General features: G+C 56.6%; 1 protein-coding gene across 1 annotated transcript; it reads left to right on the plus strand.

The window, feature by feature from the left end:
• Positions 1 to 989: 989 nt before the first annotated feature.
• On the plus strand, positions 990 to 11,215 carry NATD1 (N-acetyltransferase domain containing 1). Its single transcript, XM_065909856.1, has 3 exons — positions 990 to 1,383; positions 5,167 to 5,285; positions 6,179 to 11,215. The coding sequence occupies exons 1-3, from the start codon at positions 1,278 to 1,280 to the stop codon at positions 6,293 to 6,295; spliced, it is 342 nt and encodes a 113-aa protein (XP_065765928.1). The 5' UTR covers positions 990 to 1,277; the 3' UTR covers positions 6,296 to 11,215.
• The last annotated feature ends 3,081 nt before the right edge of the window (positions 11,216 to 14,296 follow it).

The raw sequence follows: 14,296 nt of genomic DNA on the forward strand, positions 1-14,296 counted from the left end.
AGACTGGTGACACCAAAGGAACGCTCAGAATTGTTGGCAGGAGTGTAAAATGAGGTAGCCACTTTGGAAAAGGTCTGGCTAGACCTCATAAAACTCAAGGTCCTAAGACGCAGCCACCTTCGAAAAGTGCCATGTTCAAGAATGGGCAAAGCAAGTGTAATCATAACAGTCAAAATCCAAAAACAACCCAAATGCCCATCAACAGTAGGCAGATAACAGATATACATTGTGGAATATGTATCTGGTGGAATACTACTCGGTCATGAAAAAGACACGCTCAACAACACGGATTAACCTCACACAAAATGCTTTATAAAAAAAAAAAACAGTGAATCCTGAAAGGGCATTCTATATGATATTGTTTACATGAAGTTTTAGGAAAAGCAAATTAGTCACGGGGTGAGGCAATGGCTGGAGGGGGAAACACAAATTATGAACATCTTAAATAGGGCGGTGGTCACATGGGAATGACGTCATGCTCACGCCTTCACCAGCAAACTAATAAAACCTGCAGTCACATGACTCGGTGGGCCGCCTTGGATATGAGCAGTTGGGGCTGGGGTTGAGGGTAGGTGTTGTCCCGTCCGCATTCAAAAAATGTAGTGTGTTCCCCACTCACCCACCCAGAGTCCTGTGTGTCCTCAAGCAAGTCCCTGGCCCTCTTGGGACTCAATTTCCCCCTCACTGAGTGGGTCCAGATCTCCAAGGCGCTTCCTGCATTTGTCTCTGGGGTTAGAGGTGGCATTTCACCAGATCCCAAGCCAGGCTTCTCGGGACAATCGTTCCAGCGGTGTTTGACCCTCGCAGGTCTCCCCCAGGCGCCTGGGTCAAGCGCACTTACTTCCCGGCTTCATGAGCGCTTCCTGCAGCCGCCGGGGCTTTGCTGCGCGCAGGGACATAGCAAGCGCTAAGTGCTGGCTGCGAGGGGACGGTTAGAACTGCCCTACAGGTCGAAACGTGTGTTTGAGACGGGGTCCGTGGGGGTCCCCCCGAGTCTCCCGCAGGTCGGGGCCAGAGACCCAAGCGGCCCGGCACCGAGCAGTGCGCGGCGCGGCGCCTTTAAGAAGCGAACGGAATGTATCAAAACAGAGCGGCTGCGCGCCCACTGGTCGCGCGCCGCACGTGACCGCACAGCTGATTTCCTGCTCCCCCCTTTTTGTTGCTGCGGCCGCCGCCGAGTGTCAATTTCCGCGCCGCCGCCTGCGGTCGCCCCCAGTGCGGCTCCGCGCGCCGCCCACCGAGCCCGCCGCGCGCCCCTGGCCCGGGTCGGAGCGTCCATGGCGCAGTCGCCGGCAGCAGCGTCGCCGGGCGCGCCGGAGCAGGGCTGCCCCATCCGCGTGGAACACGACCGTCGGCGCCGCCAGTTCACCGTCCGGCTCAACGGTAACGCCGGGCCCGCCCGCCCCCGCCTTTTGTCTGCGCGCCGCAGGGCCGGGGGCGCACTCGCGGGCCAGGTGGGGGCTGGCGCCCGGGGCGGCGCGAGCCCCGGGGCGGCGGAAGCAGGCGCCGGGCGGCTCCGGTCCCGCCTCGGCCCGGGGGAACCCGCACCTGCTTGGCCCGGCTGTTTTCCGGGATCCTTCCGAGGTCCCGGGGAGCGGGTGTCCCGCCATTTCCCCTTCCCCGGTGTTGAGTGGCTTCTGGCTGCCCCTGCGAACCTTCGCTTTTCTGCGCAGAGGGGGCTGGAAGACCCTTCTAGGCCGACCGGGGGCTGACGGACTGAGGGGCTTCGGCCCGTCAGGGGCGGGGCGGCGTGGGGCGGGGACGGGGAGGGACGGTGTCTCCTTCAGACCCCGGCGGCTTTGGGGCTTGGCCAACTTGCCTCATCTCTGTGCGCCCGTTTCTCGCCTCTACAGTGGGATTAACTCCTGGCTGGTAGGAAGAACTGGATGCCCCAGTAAGAGTGAGGTTCAGAACAGCGCCTGCGGCAGGTAGTCAGTGCTGGAGGACATGGACTGGGCATTACTGTTTTGTTTTGTTTTGTTTTTGCTGGCAGGATTTTAGTTGCAGCATGCGAACTCTAGTCGCGGCATTTTTGATTTTTTAGTTGTGGCCTGTGGGATCTCGTTCCTTGACCAACGGGCGCCTTGCGTTGGGATCGCACGGGACCACCAGGGAAGTCATTGAGCATTACTATTTAAACCAGAAGCGAAGTCAAGTCCTCCACAGCTTACTAGTCCACGCCCCCTCCGCCTGATTGTGAATTCCTTGCATCCCACCCCTTTCTGTTAATAGCTTTTTCCTCCCTCCCAGCTGGGCCTTCTGTGGTAGTGCCCAAGCTGAATGGACCCGTATGGGCCACTGTGCCCTTGTCTGAGGAGGGAAGGGCGAGGCTTCCTGAGGTCAGGCGGTGGGGGGAGGGGCAGAGCTCGGATAGGGTCTTGTCTGGGCTGACTGCTCCCACCAGCGCTTGGAGGGTCTGTCGGAGCTGGGACTTCACCTTCTCGGATCCCATTTGGCTGTGCTCGGCTTTGAACCCGGCCCCAGCACACGTTACAACACTCTCGTGACGTGGCCATCACCACCGTGTTCAGAGGAGTAAGCTGAGGCCCCCGCGGGCCAGAACTCAAACACCTTTTCCTTCCTCTTCCTCCGCTGTGGTGCGCACCCTGGCGCACCTGGCTGTGACTTTCAGGGCGCCCCCGCTACTCTCCTTCCAAGAGGCCCCTGACTTTTCAAGGCTCCTGAGAGGCCTCTGATTTCCTTGTGGGTGCTCAGGAGACCCTCAACGCTCAGAGAAAGAAGAAAAAGGGGACATTTGGGGGTGTTCCTTCTTTCTTTCCCTAATGAGTACAGCCATTAGGGACACCCTCTTGAGTTGGCTGGGCTCAGGACTGGATGAGCCCAGCTGCCTTTGTAAACTTGCCCCGTCTGTCGCCTCCTGCTCAGATGGCTAACTCGAAAGTGGACCAGGATCCCTGGCCAAGCCCAGGGAGCCTGTCCTCACCAGTCTGCAAGACCGGGCTGTGCATCCAGGCCCCAAAATGGTCTGGGTGTGTAGAAGGGTGGGCTGAGGGCTCCTCTGTTCCCAGGCCCCCACTCTGCCTCAGCTGGGGAGGGGAATGTCCTGCCATGGTGACTTGCAGCCAGGCCCTGGAAGCCAGCTCACTGTGCCCATTGAGAGAGGTGGACACTGTGGCTGAGAGGCGGAGCAGCCCTGTGGCTCCTAGCGCAGATGTGTGCCTACCATCCCCTGGCAGAGCTAGGCTGGTGAGTCCCCAGCAAGTTCCAGGTCTGGGAAGGAAAGAGCAGCTGTGTGCATTCAGTCCTTGGGTTCCGGGCATGCCCCTCGCACTGGAGTCACTTACTCTATCCTCAGCATTGCTGGTGCTGGTGATGGAGTTGCTGCTCTGCCCATTTTACAGAGGAGGAGACTGAGGCAGGGAGAGTGACCAACATGCCTGCAGTCTTACACCTTGGAGGTAGAAGAACTAGGATTCATGCCACCAGTGCTTCTTGAGCGCTTACTATGTGTCACACATTGTTGTAAGTGCTGGGGGCTCAACCACCTGAGGGTCAGTGGACAATAAAGCATAGACCGTCCTGAAGAACAAGATCTGTGAGAAATAAGGTTGGGGTGTTGGGAAAATGCCGGTGGTTTATGTTTTTGCGGCCACACTGCATGGCATGTGGGATCTCAGTTCCCCAACCACGGATCAAACCCTGCCCCTCACAGTGGGAGCATAGAGTCTTAACCACTGGACCACCAGGGAAGTTCCAAGGGCTGTTGTTTAGTGTCAGGTGTCCGGGAGGGCCACCCAGGAAGGAAGCAAGCAAGGGAGCTATGGCGGCAAGAGTGCTCCTTGTGGAAGGGGCGGCAAGTACAAAGGCCCTGGGGTGCCTGGTGTGTATTGGGAGTAGCAGAGCGGGGAGAAACAGAACCAGGTCACAGAGGACATCAAGAGGCATGGGGGCAGGTCATGTGGGGCTGTGGAAGGCATTATGAGAACTTGGCCTTGACTCTGGATGAGGTGGGTGCCTGGGAGGGCCCTGAGCAGAGAGTGGATCAGCTGTTATGGGCTCCCTCAGGCTGCCTGGGGGCGGGCAGTGTGAGCAGATGGGGAGAAAGCCCAGTTCCTCGGTGCTTGCTGAATGAAGCGTGGACGGATCTTGCTGACATGGGGTGTGAGAGGACATGGGTGCTCAGGCTTTTGCCTGACCCCCAGATCCAGGGCCTGAAATGCTGGGGTGACGTGTGGGCTAACCTCAAATAGTGAGGACCCAGCCCTGGGGGACTCTGGGGGAGATGACAGGAAGAGGGAGCAGCTGGCTGAGGCGGGTGGACCTGAGGGGCTGCAAGGAGGTCACTTAGCTGAGGATGGGTGGGATCTGACTCTGCATCCCCAGGGGGTACAGGGGCCGGTGGACGTGTGAACAGTGGTCAGATTCCAGGCACATATTGAAAGTTCTGCCCACGGGCCTGCCAAAGGCTCAGATTGGAGTCTGAGAGACGTGCGAGAAGGACCCCAAGCACCTTGGCTTGTTCGTGGCCATGTCCCCAGCTCCCGAGAAGTGCCACGGATGGGCTTAGTGAACTTTTGTCAAGGGGATAGAGAGGTGAGTGAGCACGTGGTTGGGTGGACAGACAGGCTGGCTGAGAGGCTGGAACTCCTGCTAAGTGTTTCTCTAGCAGGGGACTGGGGCAGACTGGTGCACCAGGCCTGAGAGGGTGTGAAGGTCAGTTTCCTGTGCCTCCTGGGCCTGGTCACTTTCCTGTGGATGCTGGTTCTGCTGCTTCTGACCTTCCCCAGGGTCTAGCGGGTGGTCCAGCTCTCTGGTCTGTTCAGGCTCTGGTCTAGTTGGCAACTTGCTGAGCCCCGCTCTACATCCAGTGTTGGGCCTGGGGCTCCCATAGCATTGGGCAGGTGCTTCAGTGGGTGTGCAGAGAGCTGGGCCTTGGGGGGCACCAGGAGCTCTGGAATGCTAAGCTTGATGATAGCAGAAAAGGCCCACATGGGGCTCGGTGTGTTCTGGGCACTGTTCTAAGCACCCTAACCCTCCAGACACTCTCCTGAGGAGTGCTCTGTTACATCCATACTTTGTGGATAAGGAACTGAGGCTCGGAGAGGTGATTCCAGACCCAGCCCTGCAGCCTAGGACCGAACCCCTGACCCTCCCCCAGGCTTCCCTGCTGGTTCAGGGCCTCACCCGCCCACCCCCTCCCCACAGGATGTCACGACCGGGCAGTCCTGCTCTATGAGTATGTGGGCAAGCGGATCGTGGACCTACAGCACACGGAGGTCCCTGACGCCTACCGCGGGCGCGGCATCGCCAAGCACCTGGCCAAGGTAGGGCATGGAGGCTGACCCCACTCAGAGGAGACCAGGCCCAGTGGTGGCCACTGGGTCACCCACCCATGGGCTGCACCCACCCATGGGCTGCAGCGCCACCCCCTTTCACCTCTACGCCCCCACCTCCCAGGCTGGGCCCCCAGGGACCCGGACACCTGCCTTACGTGGGGAGCTCCCTGCTGGGACCCAGTGTGCATGGATGGTAGGTGCCCAGTGAACTCTCCAGGGGGCCGAGCCTGGCGCCAAGGGTGAGGGTGGCCCTGAGTCCCCTAAAAGCTGCTCGGGCCCCGCCCTCTGCTGCCCTCCTGTCTCCACTGCCCCTCTGCCCTTTTCAGGAGCAGCTCTGTGCTGGTCTGTGGGGCCATCCTGTTACCAGTCAGGAGCCCAGGGTGACAGGAGCGGGGTGGGAATCTGCTGGGCATGAGGGCACTTACCTGCAGCCCCCAGTTCATCTGCAGAATGGGAGAAGAGATTGGAATCCTGTCACCAGAGGGTCTCAGGCTGAACTCGGGGGTCAGGTGTGGGGTGCTGAGTGATCAGGCGGTTCCAGACCCACTGGGTCAACAACTGCAGGCTGACCGCTCCTACTGCTGGCCTTGGGATCCTTGTGAACACTGATCGACCCCAGCCAGGAGCAGAGGGAGCTCCAGGTGCCCTGATGCAGCCCACAGGGGTGGCTTCCTGGAGGAGGCATCCGGTGAAGAATGAGTGAAGAGGATTCTCCCGGGCAGATCTGACCCTGGCCCCCTCACTTCCCTGCCATGTCCCTCAGGCAGTTTATCAGTCTGCCCCAGTTTCCCAGCGCCTCTGCCTCCATCGCAGACCCAAGGGAAAGCCTGGAGTGTGAGGGACTGGGGCTCTGATCACTCTTCTCTCTGCCTGGCTGCCAGGCCGCTCTGGACTTTGTGGTGGAGGAGGACCTGAGAGCCCATGTCACGTGCTGGTACATCCAGAAGTTCGTCAAGGAGAACCCTCTACCGCAGTACCTGGAGCGCCTGCAGCCATAGCCCTGGCTCCACAGGGCTCGAGCCCGCCTATTGGACCCCCAGGCTTCGCCCTGGCCTCCGTGTGCTCTCAGGAATCCTGGTCCCCACGGGGGACGAACTCAGAGTTATTTTTGTAAGGACACTCGTCTGTGGCCCTGGGAGGCGGCTGGCCAAGGATGGGCCATGGTCCAGCTGCCATGGCGAAGTGGGGCCCGGCTGTTCCCGCTCTGCAGACGGTGTGAGGGCCTGCAGTCGGGACCAAAATGTGTGGACAGGGGCGTCCCTCTGGCCATGCCGGGTCCCACCTGCTGCTCTGTGCTCTGTGAGGGGCAGCAGGGGGTCTGCTCCCCAGATGAGGAGCAATAAGGAACTGTGTGTGCCAACTTCCAGGGCCATTGGGCCAGGTGAGGTGGCCCCCATGCTGCCCCTGCTCTGACTCTGTGCCTGGTGCAGGAGATAGCTACAACCACGGGAGCCCTCCCTGATGAACAGGACCAGGAATGGGCTGGGTGCCAGTCCAGGCTCAGCTGCTTGCGGGCGCACGCACACACACAGACACACACAGAGACACACACGGCTGGTGTCTCTCCTTTACATACACATGCGTGTGCGCACGCGGCTGGTGTCTCCTTGGCAACCCTCCATGCAGGATAGTGGTCCTCTCCCTCCACCCCACCCTGTGCCCGCCCTCCCCTTTCCATCTGAGTGTCTTGGGGTCCCTGCCCCTCATTGTGGGTAAGCTTTCTCAAAGAGGACCCTTTGGAGCTGGGGTGGGAAGGAGAAAGCTGTTCTTCCCAGACCATTCTCACCACCCAGAGGAAGAAGCTGTTCGGAGGGATTTCCTGTGCAAACGCCACACGTCAGAGCATCCTTCCCTTCCTGCAAGCCTGTGGCCCATCAGGAGTCTCAGGCCCCTCCCAGGCTGTCTTCCTGGGAACAGCGTGGGGAGCACCCCAGCACCTTTGTTTTGTGGGGCCTGCTTTTCTGGGGACTTCCTTTTGGGAACTGGTTGAGGCCCAGAGTACAGCCTCCTGTGTCCTGCTTCCCACAAGGACCGAATTCACGCCTGCTCCCTGTGGGGCCAGAGGGCAGCTCAGGAGTCCCGTCCCTCTGGGGCTGAGATGTGAGTTAACAGTGAACCCCTGGGATGACATGGCCACTGGCTGGGGTGGACTGCTTGCCCCGGTGACCCCTCCATCTGACCTTGGCAGTCCTCTCCAGGGTGCTCCCACTTATGTATGACATCTCACCCAGCAGTGGGGATATCTCCATCTACATGTGTCCAAAGGCCTGGCAGCCCTGAGTCACTGTCCTCGGCCCCCACACCCCTCCCAGCACCCAGCCCCACTCTCGCCTCCAGGAATTCTTTAGAGGTTGCAGGGCACCCTCCCCTTCCCTCTGTGCCCCTGGCTGTGTTTGCAAAGAGCTTTGGGGGAAGGTTCTCTGAGGCCACGCATGTGCCCTCTTTGTGCAGTGTAAGAGCAGCGTAGGTAGTAGGCCTGAGGGTGGACTGTCGGGCAGCCCAGGCTCTGGGCCATTTCCCTCTCCAGCATCACCACCTCCCATCCACACTCCCCATGTTCAAGCACAGACTTCGTCATGAAGACTGCAGTAGCTCAGAGAGCTGGTGCTGATGCCTTTGCGGCCTTCCGGGTGAGGTGACCTGGTTCCAGGAGGCGCTGTCCGTGGGAGGGTGTCCTGCAACAGTGGCACAGGGGATCCCAGGGCAAGCTGCATGTGGAGGGACCGGCGGGCTGGGTGGCACGAGGGGGCCCGCCATGCCCTAGCCTGCACCTGTGTCCTCCCAGCGGGTGACTCTGGCTGCCCAGCTGGCACACACAGCACTCAGTACTTGAACCAGGGATGTACAGGGTCCCCAGGGCCCCTGCGGCACTGGACCAGGGACAGCTTGTCCCCAGTTTCTGCAGGTGCGACCTGGGGCCCCTTGCCTCGGGCTGCCTTACAAAATGCCGCTGCTCTCACTACGGCCCTTGACAGCAGCAACGGTCAACTCCCCCAATTGGGTGGGTGTGCCGCAGTCCCTCCACCAGAACCCCAGTCCCCTCCACCAGCACTCCTGACATTGCCGGTGCTAGCCTGACTGACGTCTCAGCCTCACCCTCCCGCCCCACCCATCCCAGGAAACTTGGGGAACCCTCACTCAGGAGGCAGGTCACGTGGGCCAGTTTGTGTGCCGCCAGCAGGGAACGGGAAAGCTCAGAGACCCACCAGGCCCCCAGCAGATGGCCCCATGGTCGCGTGCTCTCCTGCCAGGGCCATTCGGTAGGTCTCTCGCCCAGTTGAGACAGGCGGCCACTCATGTGCCTTTCCCACTCAGGACCTGCTGTAGGTGGCGTCTGGGCCAGGGCTGGTCTCCAGACGGAGTGCTTGACATTTCAATAAAAGGTGTGACCCAGTGTGGCTCTAGGACTGCTTCTGGAAGGGCAGGGGTGCTCCCCTCCCTCGCCTCCGCTCCACCCCCAGGGCAGCCAGGCTCCCCAGGGTGGGAAGCCCTCAGGAGTGAGGGAAGAGCCAGAGGGCAGGCCTGAAAGGTGCTCTGGATTCCGGCATCCTCACTGGCAGGGAAGTGAGGCCCTGAGGGGTGCAGGTGGCATCAGGATCTGGGGTCTGCTGGCTGGGCCTGCACCTCCCAGGTATGGGCCCCTCTGAGGTCACAGTCATGCCTCCAGCACCAGGCTCCCCTTGCTGGGAGCAGCTGGACAGGGAGACCAGGAGGAGAATGTCCCGTCATGTCATCTGCTCCATCTGCCCCTCTTCCTCTAGGAACCCTCTCAGAGCTTCTGCCCGGGGGGGGGAGGCAGAGCACTCAGGCAGGCCAGGGCCAGCAGCACTTAGGACACATGGGATGGAGAGCCTCCTGCATGGAGTCTGGAGCCTGAGGACTCCAGGGTGGAGCATGTTCCTCTAGGTCCCCCAGGGGGCCTCTGTGGTCATGACCAGCTTGGCTTCCATAGCAGCTGGGGGTGGGGGTTCAGGAGGCTAAAGAAAGGTGAGAATAGGACCCGTACCCAGTTCCTGCCCCTCCCAATGTCTGTGTCCTGTGGTGGGGCCCTTGTGGGCCGATACCCAGGGATACACCCAGCAACTGCCCTACAGCAGCCTGGGGTCTAGAAGTAAAACCCATGTTACTCTCCACCCCAAACCTGAATGAAACGGTAGGGCAGGGACAGGACAAGCTCAGTGAAGTCCCAGTGGGAGAAGGAAGGGCAGGAGCCAGCAGCCAGGTGGCTCTGGGGTGGGTGTTGGGTGCTGCAGGCTCTGCTTGACTGGCCCTCCCCCTCTGGTGCCCCTGCAGCCACCTCTCAGGAGTCTGCTCACTTTCCTGCCCACGTATGTGTCAGCAGGCTTTCCTCCAAGCAGTAGCTCGGGGGCCCGAGGCCCCTCTAGCCTGCAGAGCTGCCATCCGCAGAGCTGACTGTGTCTATCTGTGGCGCAGGTGGGACGGGACCTGCTGTGGAGGAAGCTGGGAACAGGTTCCAGGCATACAAACAAGGAGCCTGCGTTCTGAGGCCTGGATGGGAAGAAGACAGCACAACCCCACTGGGATCTGGACTTGGGGAGGGCTCTTTGCTCACAGCATGAGGCAGGGTCCCCTCAAGACAGCCTGGCTGGCAAGGTGAACCTGGGTGGTTCAACGCCCAAAGTTACATGGCAGGAGAGACCAGCACACACCAGTTCTCGGTCTCTGGGTAAAAGAAAGCAATTTTGTTTTGTTAACTGAATTATACACACACACACACACACACACACACACGTATAGTTACTATACAATTAAATAAGTTTCAGGTGTTCAAGATTGTCAGACACTTCCACAAACAATGCCCTGTATTAAATCCATTCTGTTTGAGATACCTAAGGTGGATTTTTTTCCCTAATTAGACACTGACTACTCCATTTACAGTTGAGAAAGGTGATATTCAGAGAGAAAATGACTAACCAAAGGCAAACCCAGTATCTCTCCTGTCACCCGGGTCTCAGTACTGGGTCACAATACTGTCCCCAGCTCTTCCTTGCACACTCCTCCTGCAGGCTCCATGCAGATGCCATCTCTTGAAAAAGACTCCTAGCCACCTGTAACCTCCAAGTCATCTATTAAATCATTCTGCTTAATTTATTATCACTCTGGAAGTAGTTACTTAGTTGTTAATCCCATTGGACTGGAAACAGACCAACTGCAGGGCATGAGGAATCTTAGTTCCCTGACCAGGGATCAAAACCCTGCATTAGAATTGCAGAGTATTAACCACTGGACCACCAGGCAAGTCCCAAACCAGGAAGTAATTGTCTTACTAAATGCTGTGACTCTGGTGCCTAGGAATACCTGGCACTGAGTGTGCACAAGACAATTACTTATAAGAATGAATGGCTCACTGGTAAAGAATCTGCCACCAATGCAGGAGACACAGGTTCGATCCCTGATCCAGGAAGATCCCACATGCCACAGAGCAGCAAAGTCCATGTGCCATTAGAGCCCAAGAATCACAACTACTGAAGCCCATGTGCCCTATAGCCTATGCTCTGCAACAAGAGAAGTCATCACAATGAGAAGCCCGCACTGCAACTAGAGAGTAGCTGCCACTCGCCACAACTAGAAAAAGTCCTCACAGCAATGAAGACCCAGCACATCCAAAAATAAAATTATATATGTGTATATATTATTATATATGTGTATGTATATATTATTGTTATTCAGTCACTCAGTCATGTCTGAGACTCTGTGACCCTATGAACTGCAGCACGCCAGGCTTCCTGTCCTTGACCATCTCCCGGAGCTTGCTCAAGCTTATGTCCATCGAGTTGGTGATGCCATCCAACCATCTCATCCTCTGTCATCCTATTCTCCTCCTGACTTCAATCTTTCCCAGCATCAGGGTCTTTTCCAATGAGCTGCATCAGGTGGTCAAAGTATTGGAGCTTCAGCTTCAGCATCAGTCCTTCCAATGAATATTCAGGACTGATTTCCTTTATGATAGACTGGTTCAATCTCTTTGTAGTCCAAGGGACACTCAAGTCTTCTCCAACACCACAGTTCAAAAGCATCACTTCTTTGGCGCTCAGCCTTCTTTGTGGTCCAACTCTCACATCCATACATGACTACTGGAAAAACCATAGCTTTGAATAGACGGACCTTTGTTAGCAAAGTAATGTCTCTGCTTTTTTGTTGTTGTTGTTTTGTCTCTGCTTTTTAAAACACTGTCTAGGTTTGTCACCAAAGAGCAAGCATCTTTTAATTTCACTTACCATCTGCAGTGATTTTGGAGCCCAAGAAAATAAAGTCTCTCACTGTTTCCATTGTTTCCCCATCTATTTGCCATGAAGTGATGGGACCAGATGCCATGATCTTCATTTTTCAAATGATGAGTTTTAAGCCAGTTTCTCCACTCTTCTTTAACCTTCATCAACTGGCTCTTTAGTTCCTCCTCGCTTTCTTCCATAAGGGTGGTATTATCTGCATATCTGAAGTTATTGATATTTCTCCCAGCAATCCTGATTCCAGGTTGTGCATCATCCAGCCCAGCATTTTGCATGATATACTCTGCATAGAAGTTAAATAAGCAGGGTGACAATATATAGCCTTGATGTACTCCTTTCCCAATTTGTAATCAGTCTGTTGTTCCATGTATGGTTCTAACTATTGCTTCTTGACCTGCATACAGATTTCTCAGGGGGCAGGTAAGGTGGTCTGGTATTCCCATCACTTGAAGAATTTTCCAGTTTGTTGTGATCCACACAGTCAAAGGCTTTAGCATAGTCCATGAAGCAGATATTTCTCTGGAATCCTCTTGCTTTTTCTGTGATCAAAGGGATATTGGCAATTTGATCTCTGGTTCCTCTGCCTTTTTGAAGTCCAGCTTGAACATCTGGAATTTCTCTGTTCATGTACTGTTGAAGCCTAGCTTGGAAAATTTTGAGCATTACTTTGCTAGCATGTGAGATGAGTGCACTTGTGTGGTAGTTTGAACATTCTTTGGCATTGCTTTTCTTTGGGACTGGAATGAAAACTTACCTTTTCCAGTTATATACATATAAAGAAATACATCCTTTAAAAAATGAATAATGAAAAAAAAAAATGAAGAAAAGGGTGGTAAGGGAAGTGGCACATGATTTCTGAGCGCCAGACCAGCTAGAACCCATCTGCCCTGCAGGCTAACTCTTTGCCAGCAGTCAGTGGTCCCTGGGGGCCGACAGGAATTCCAACTCCAGCCATTCAGATTGTGCCCTCAGGGGGAGCTGTTACTATATGCTGAGGGAGTCAACCTGCCTGTGATGCTTCTGGGTATCTGTGCATTAGTAGTGATCAAGAGGTGACGTTCTGAGGGGTCTCTGCTCAAGTTAGCAGGCTGAGGCAAATGGCCTGTTAGAAGTTAAGTGCAAGTGCGGGGAGAGGATCCCAGGTCCACAGCTTCTGAGCACTTTCCTCTGTGCATGAGATCGCAGCCTAACTCTTCCTGAGAGGTACCAGAAGGAGCAAAATCTCAGCAACCAGACAGCCTGGGCTCAAATCCTGACACATGAGGTCAGAGAGTCAATCAGGTAGGTTCTTCTCATTTGCAAAATGAGAATGTTGATAATAACAGTATCACTTTCATGGGGCTGTTGTGAAGATAAGAGTCACTCCAATTTTTAGAACAGGGCCTGTCCTGACTTAAGTCAGTTGATTGTTACCTGTGCTGAGTTCCTCAGGTGTCACCTTATGTAATACTCACATTGGTCCTCTTAGGAGAGGTGCTAGCTGAGTATCACTCCCAGGTTACAAACCAGGAGGCAAAGAAACAGCGGTTAAATATGCAGTCCCAGACAGAGAGCCACACTTCAAACCCAGCTGTTCTAGAACCCCAGGAAATGCTCTGAATCAGCAAACTACAGAAAACAGACTAACCACAAGGCAATGTCGTCACCGTTCATCTGTCTTTAGTAGTGCTGGCATCTGGAGGTGGAACTGGGACCCAACGGAAGAGCAGGTACTGCTGAGGGGCGGTTGGTGGGGGGGAGAAAGGCATTTTAGGCACAGTATGGACCGTCTGTGGTTCAACTCGCACTCTCTGAATCTGCTAACCTGGCCAGCTTTAAGCAGGAAAGGGAGGTAGTCGAAGCTGGAGCGGGGAGCAATCTCTGTATTTCGAAGGGGCTTCTGGGTTGCGCTAAGGAGCCTGAATTGCATCTTGTAGGTACTGACGGCTTGTAAGAGGATTTGACATTTAAGACTACTGTAGATTGTGAACCGGAAGGAAATCCTGGGGAATCCTCAACGACAGGAGCCGCACCTACACCAAAGAGCCCTCCGGCCCTGGGTCAGCAGGTTCTGCCAGCCCTGAAGGCTGAGAGCAGGCGCCGTGGTACTCCTGTCTCTGAACTCGGAGCAAATTTCGACAGGAGAGTTGCTTAAATGCTCATAGGTCTAATTAATATGTCTAGCAAGGCTGTCGGTCGGAAGAGGGACTACACGTTCCAGAGCTGCGAGGGGCCCCCAGATCAGCCCCCCCGCTCGGAAGAGACAACGGGCAGGAGTCACTGGGCTCCGTGCGCCCTCCCGACTCGGCAGCGTCCAGGCAGGGCTCCCGCCAGCGGGGTGAGGAGCCAGCAACCGCCTTCGAAGACGCCCAAGAGTGGGGCTGGTGTCCTTGCTACCGTGTCCGGACGAGGGTGGGACGTGCGCGCGGCCATCTCTCTCTGCAGCCATCGCACTTTACATTCTCCCACTTATCCGCTTCCAGACCCACTGGGCCAAGTGTCTGGCAGCAGGGACTCCGCGGCGGCGGGCACCTCGTCTCTTTTGCCTCCCGAGTATTTGGAAGATGAGTGGCAGTGGCCCTTCGGTGACCTCAGCAGTCAAAGCTCTCGAAGCACAGGCTGCCGGGTGAAGTCTAGTCCGGAAATGGACCCTCAGCGCCGCCTGTCTGAGCCCGCGTTCCCAGGCGGCCGCGGGGCGGGCTTCCGGAGCGCGGTGCGTTGTGGATTTTGTAGTCTCGCGGGGCCGGACCCCCGCCTTGCGCGCCGTCC

Source organism: Muntiacus reevesi, chromosome 18 (assembly GCF_963930625.1).
Source record: "Muntiacus reevesi chromosome 18, mMunRee1.1, whole genome shotgun sequence".
Lineage (NCBI taxonomy): Eukaryota > Metazoa > Chordata > Mammalia > Artiodactyla > Cervidae > Muntiacus > Muntiacus reevesi.

What these genes read in the sequence shown, in the direction of transcription:
- NATD1 (XM_065909856.1), top strand. Translation starts at nt 1,278, where the DNA reads ATGGCGCAGTCGCCGGCAGCAGCGTCGCCGGGCGCGCCGGAGCAGGGC. An exon ending in GTTCACCGTCCGGCTCAACG is followed by an intron (nt 1,384 to 5,166) that starts GTAACGCCGGGC and finishes CCCTCCCCACAG; the next exon opens with GATGTCACGACCGGGCAGTC. An exon ending in TCGCCAAGCACCTGGCCAAG is followed by an intron (nt 5,286 to 6,178) that starts GTAGGGCATGGA and finishes CCTGGCTGCCAG; the next exon opens with GCCGCTCTGGACTTTGTGGT.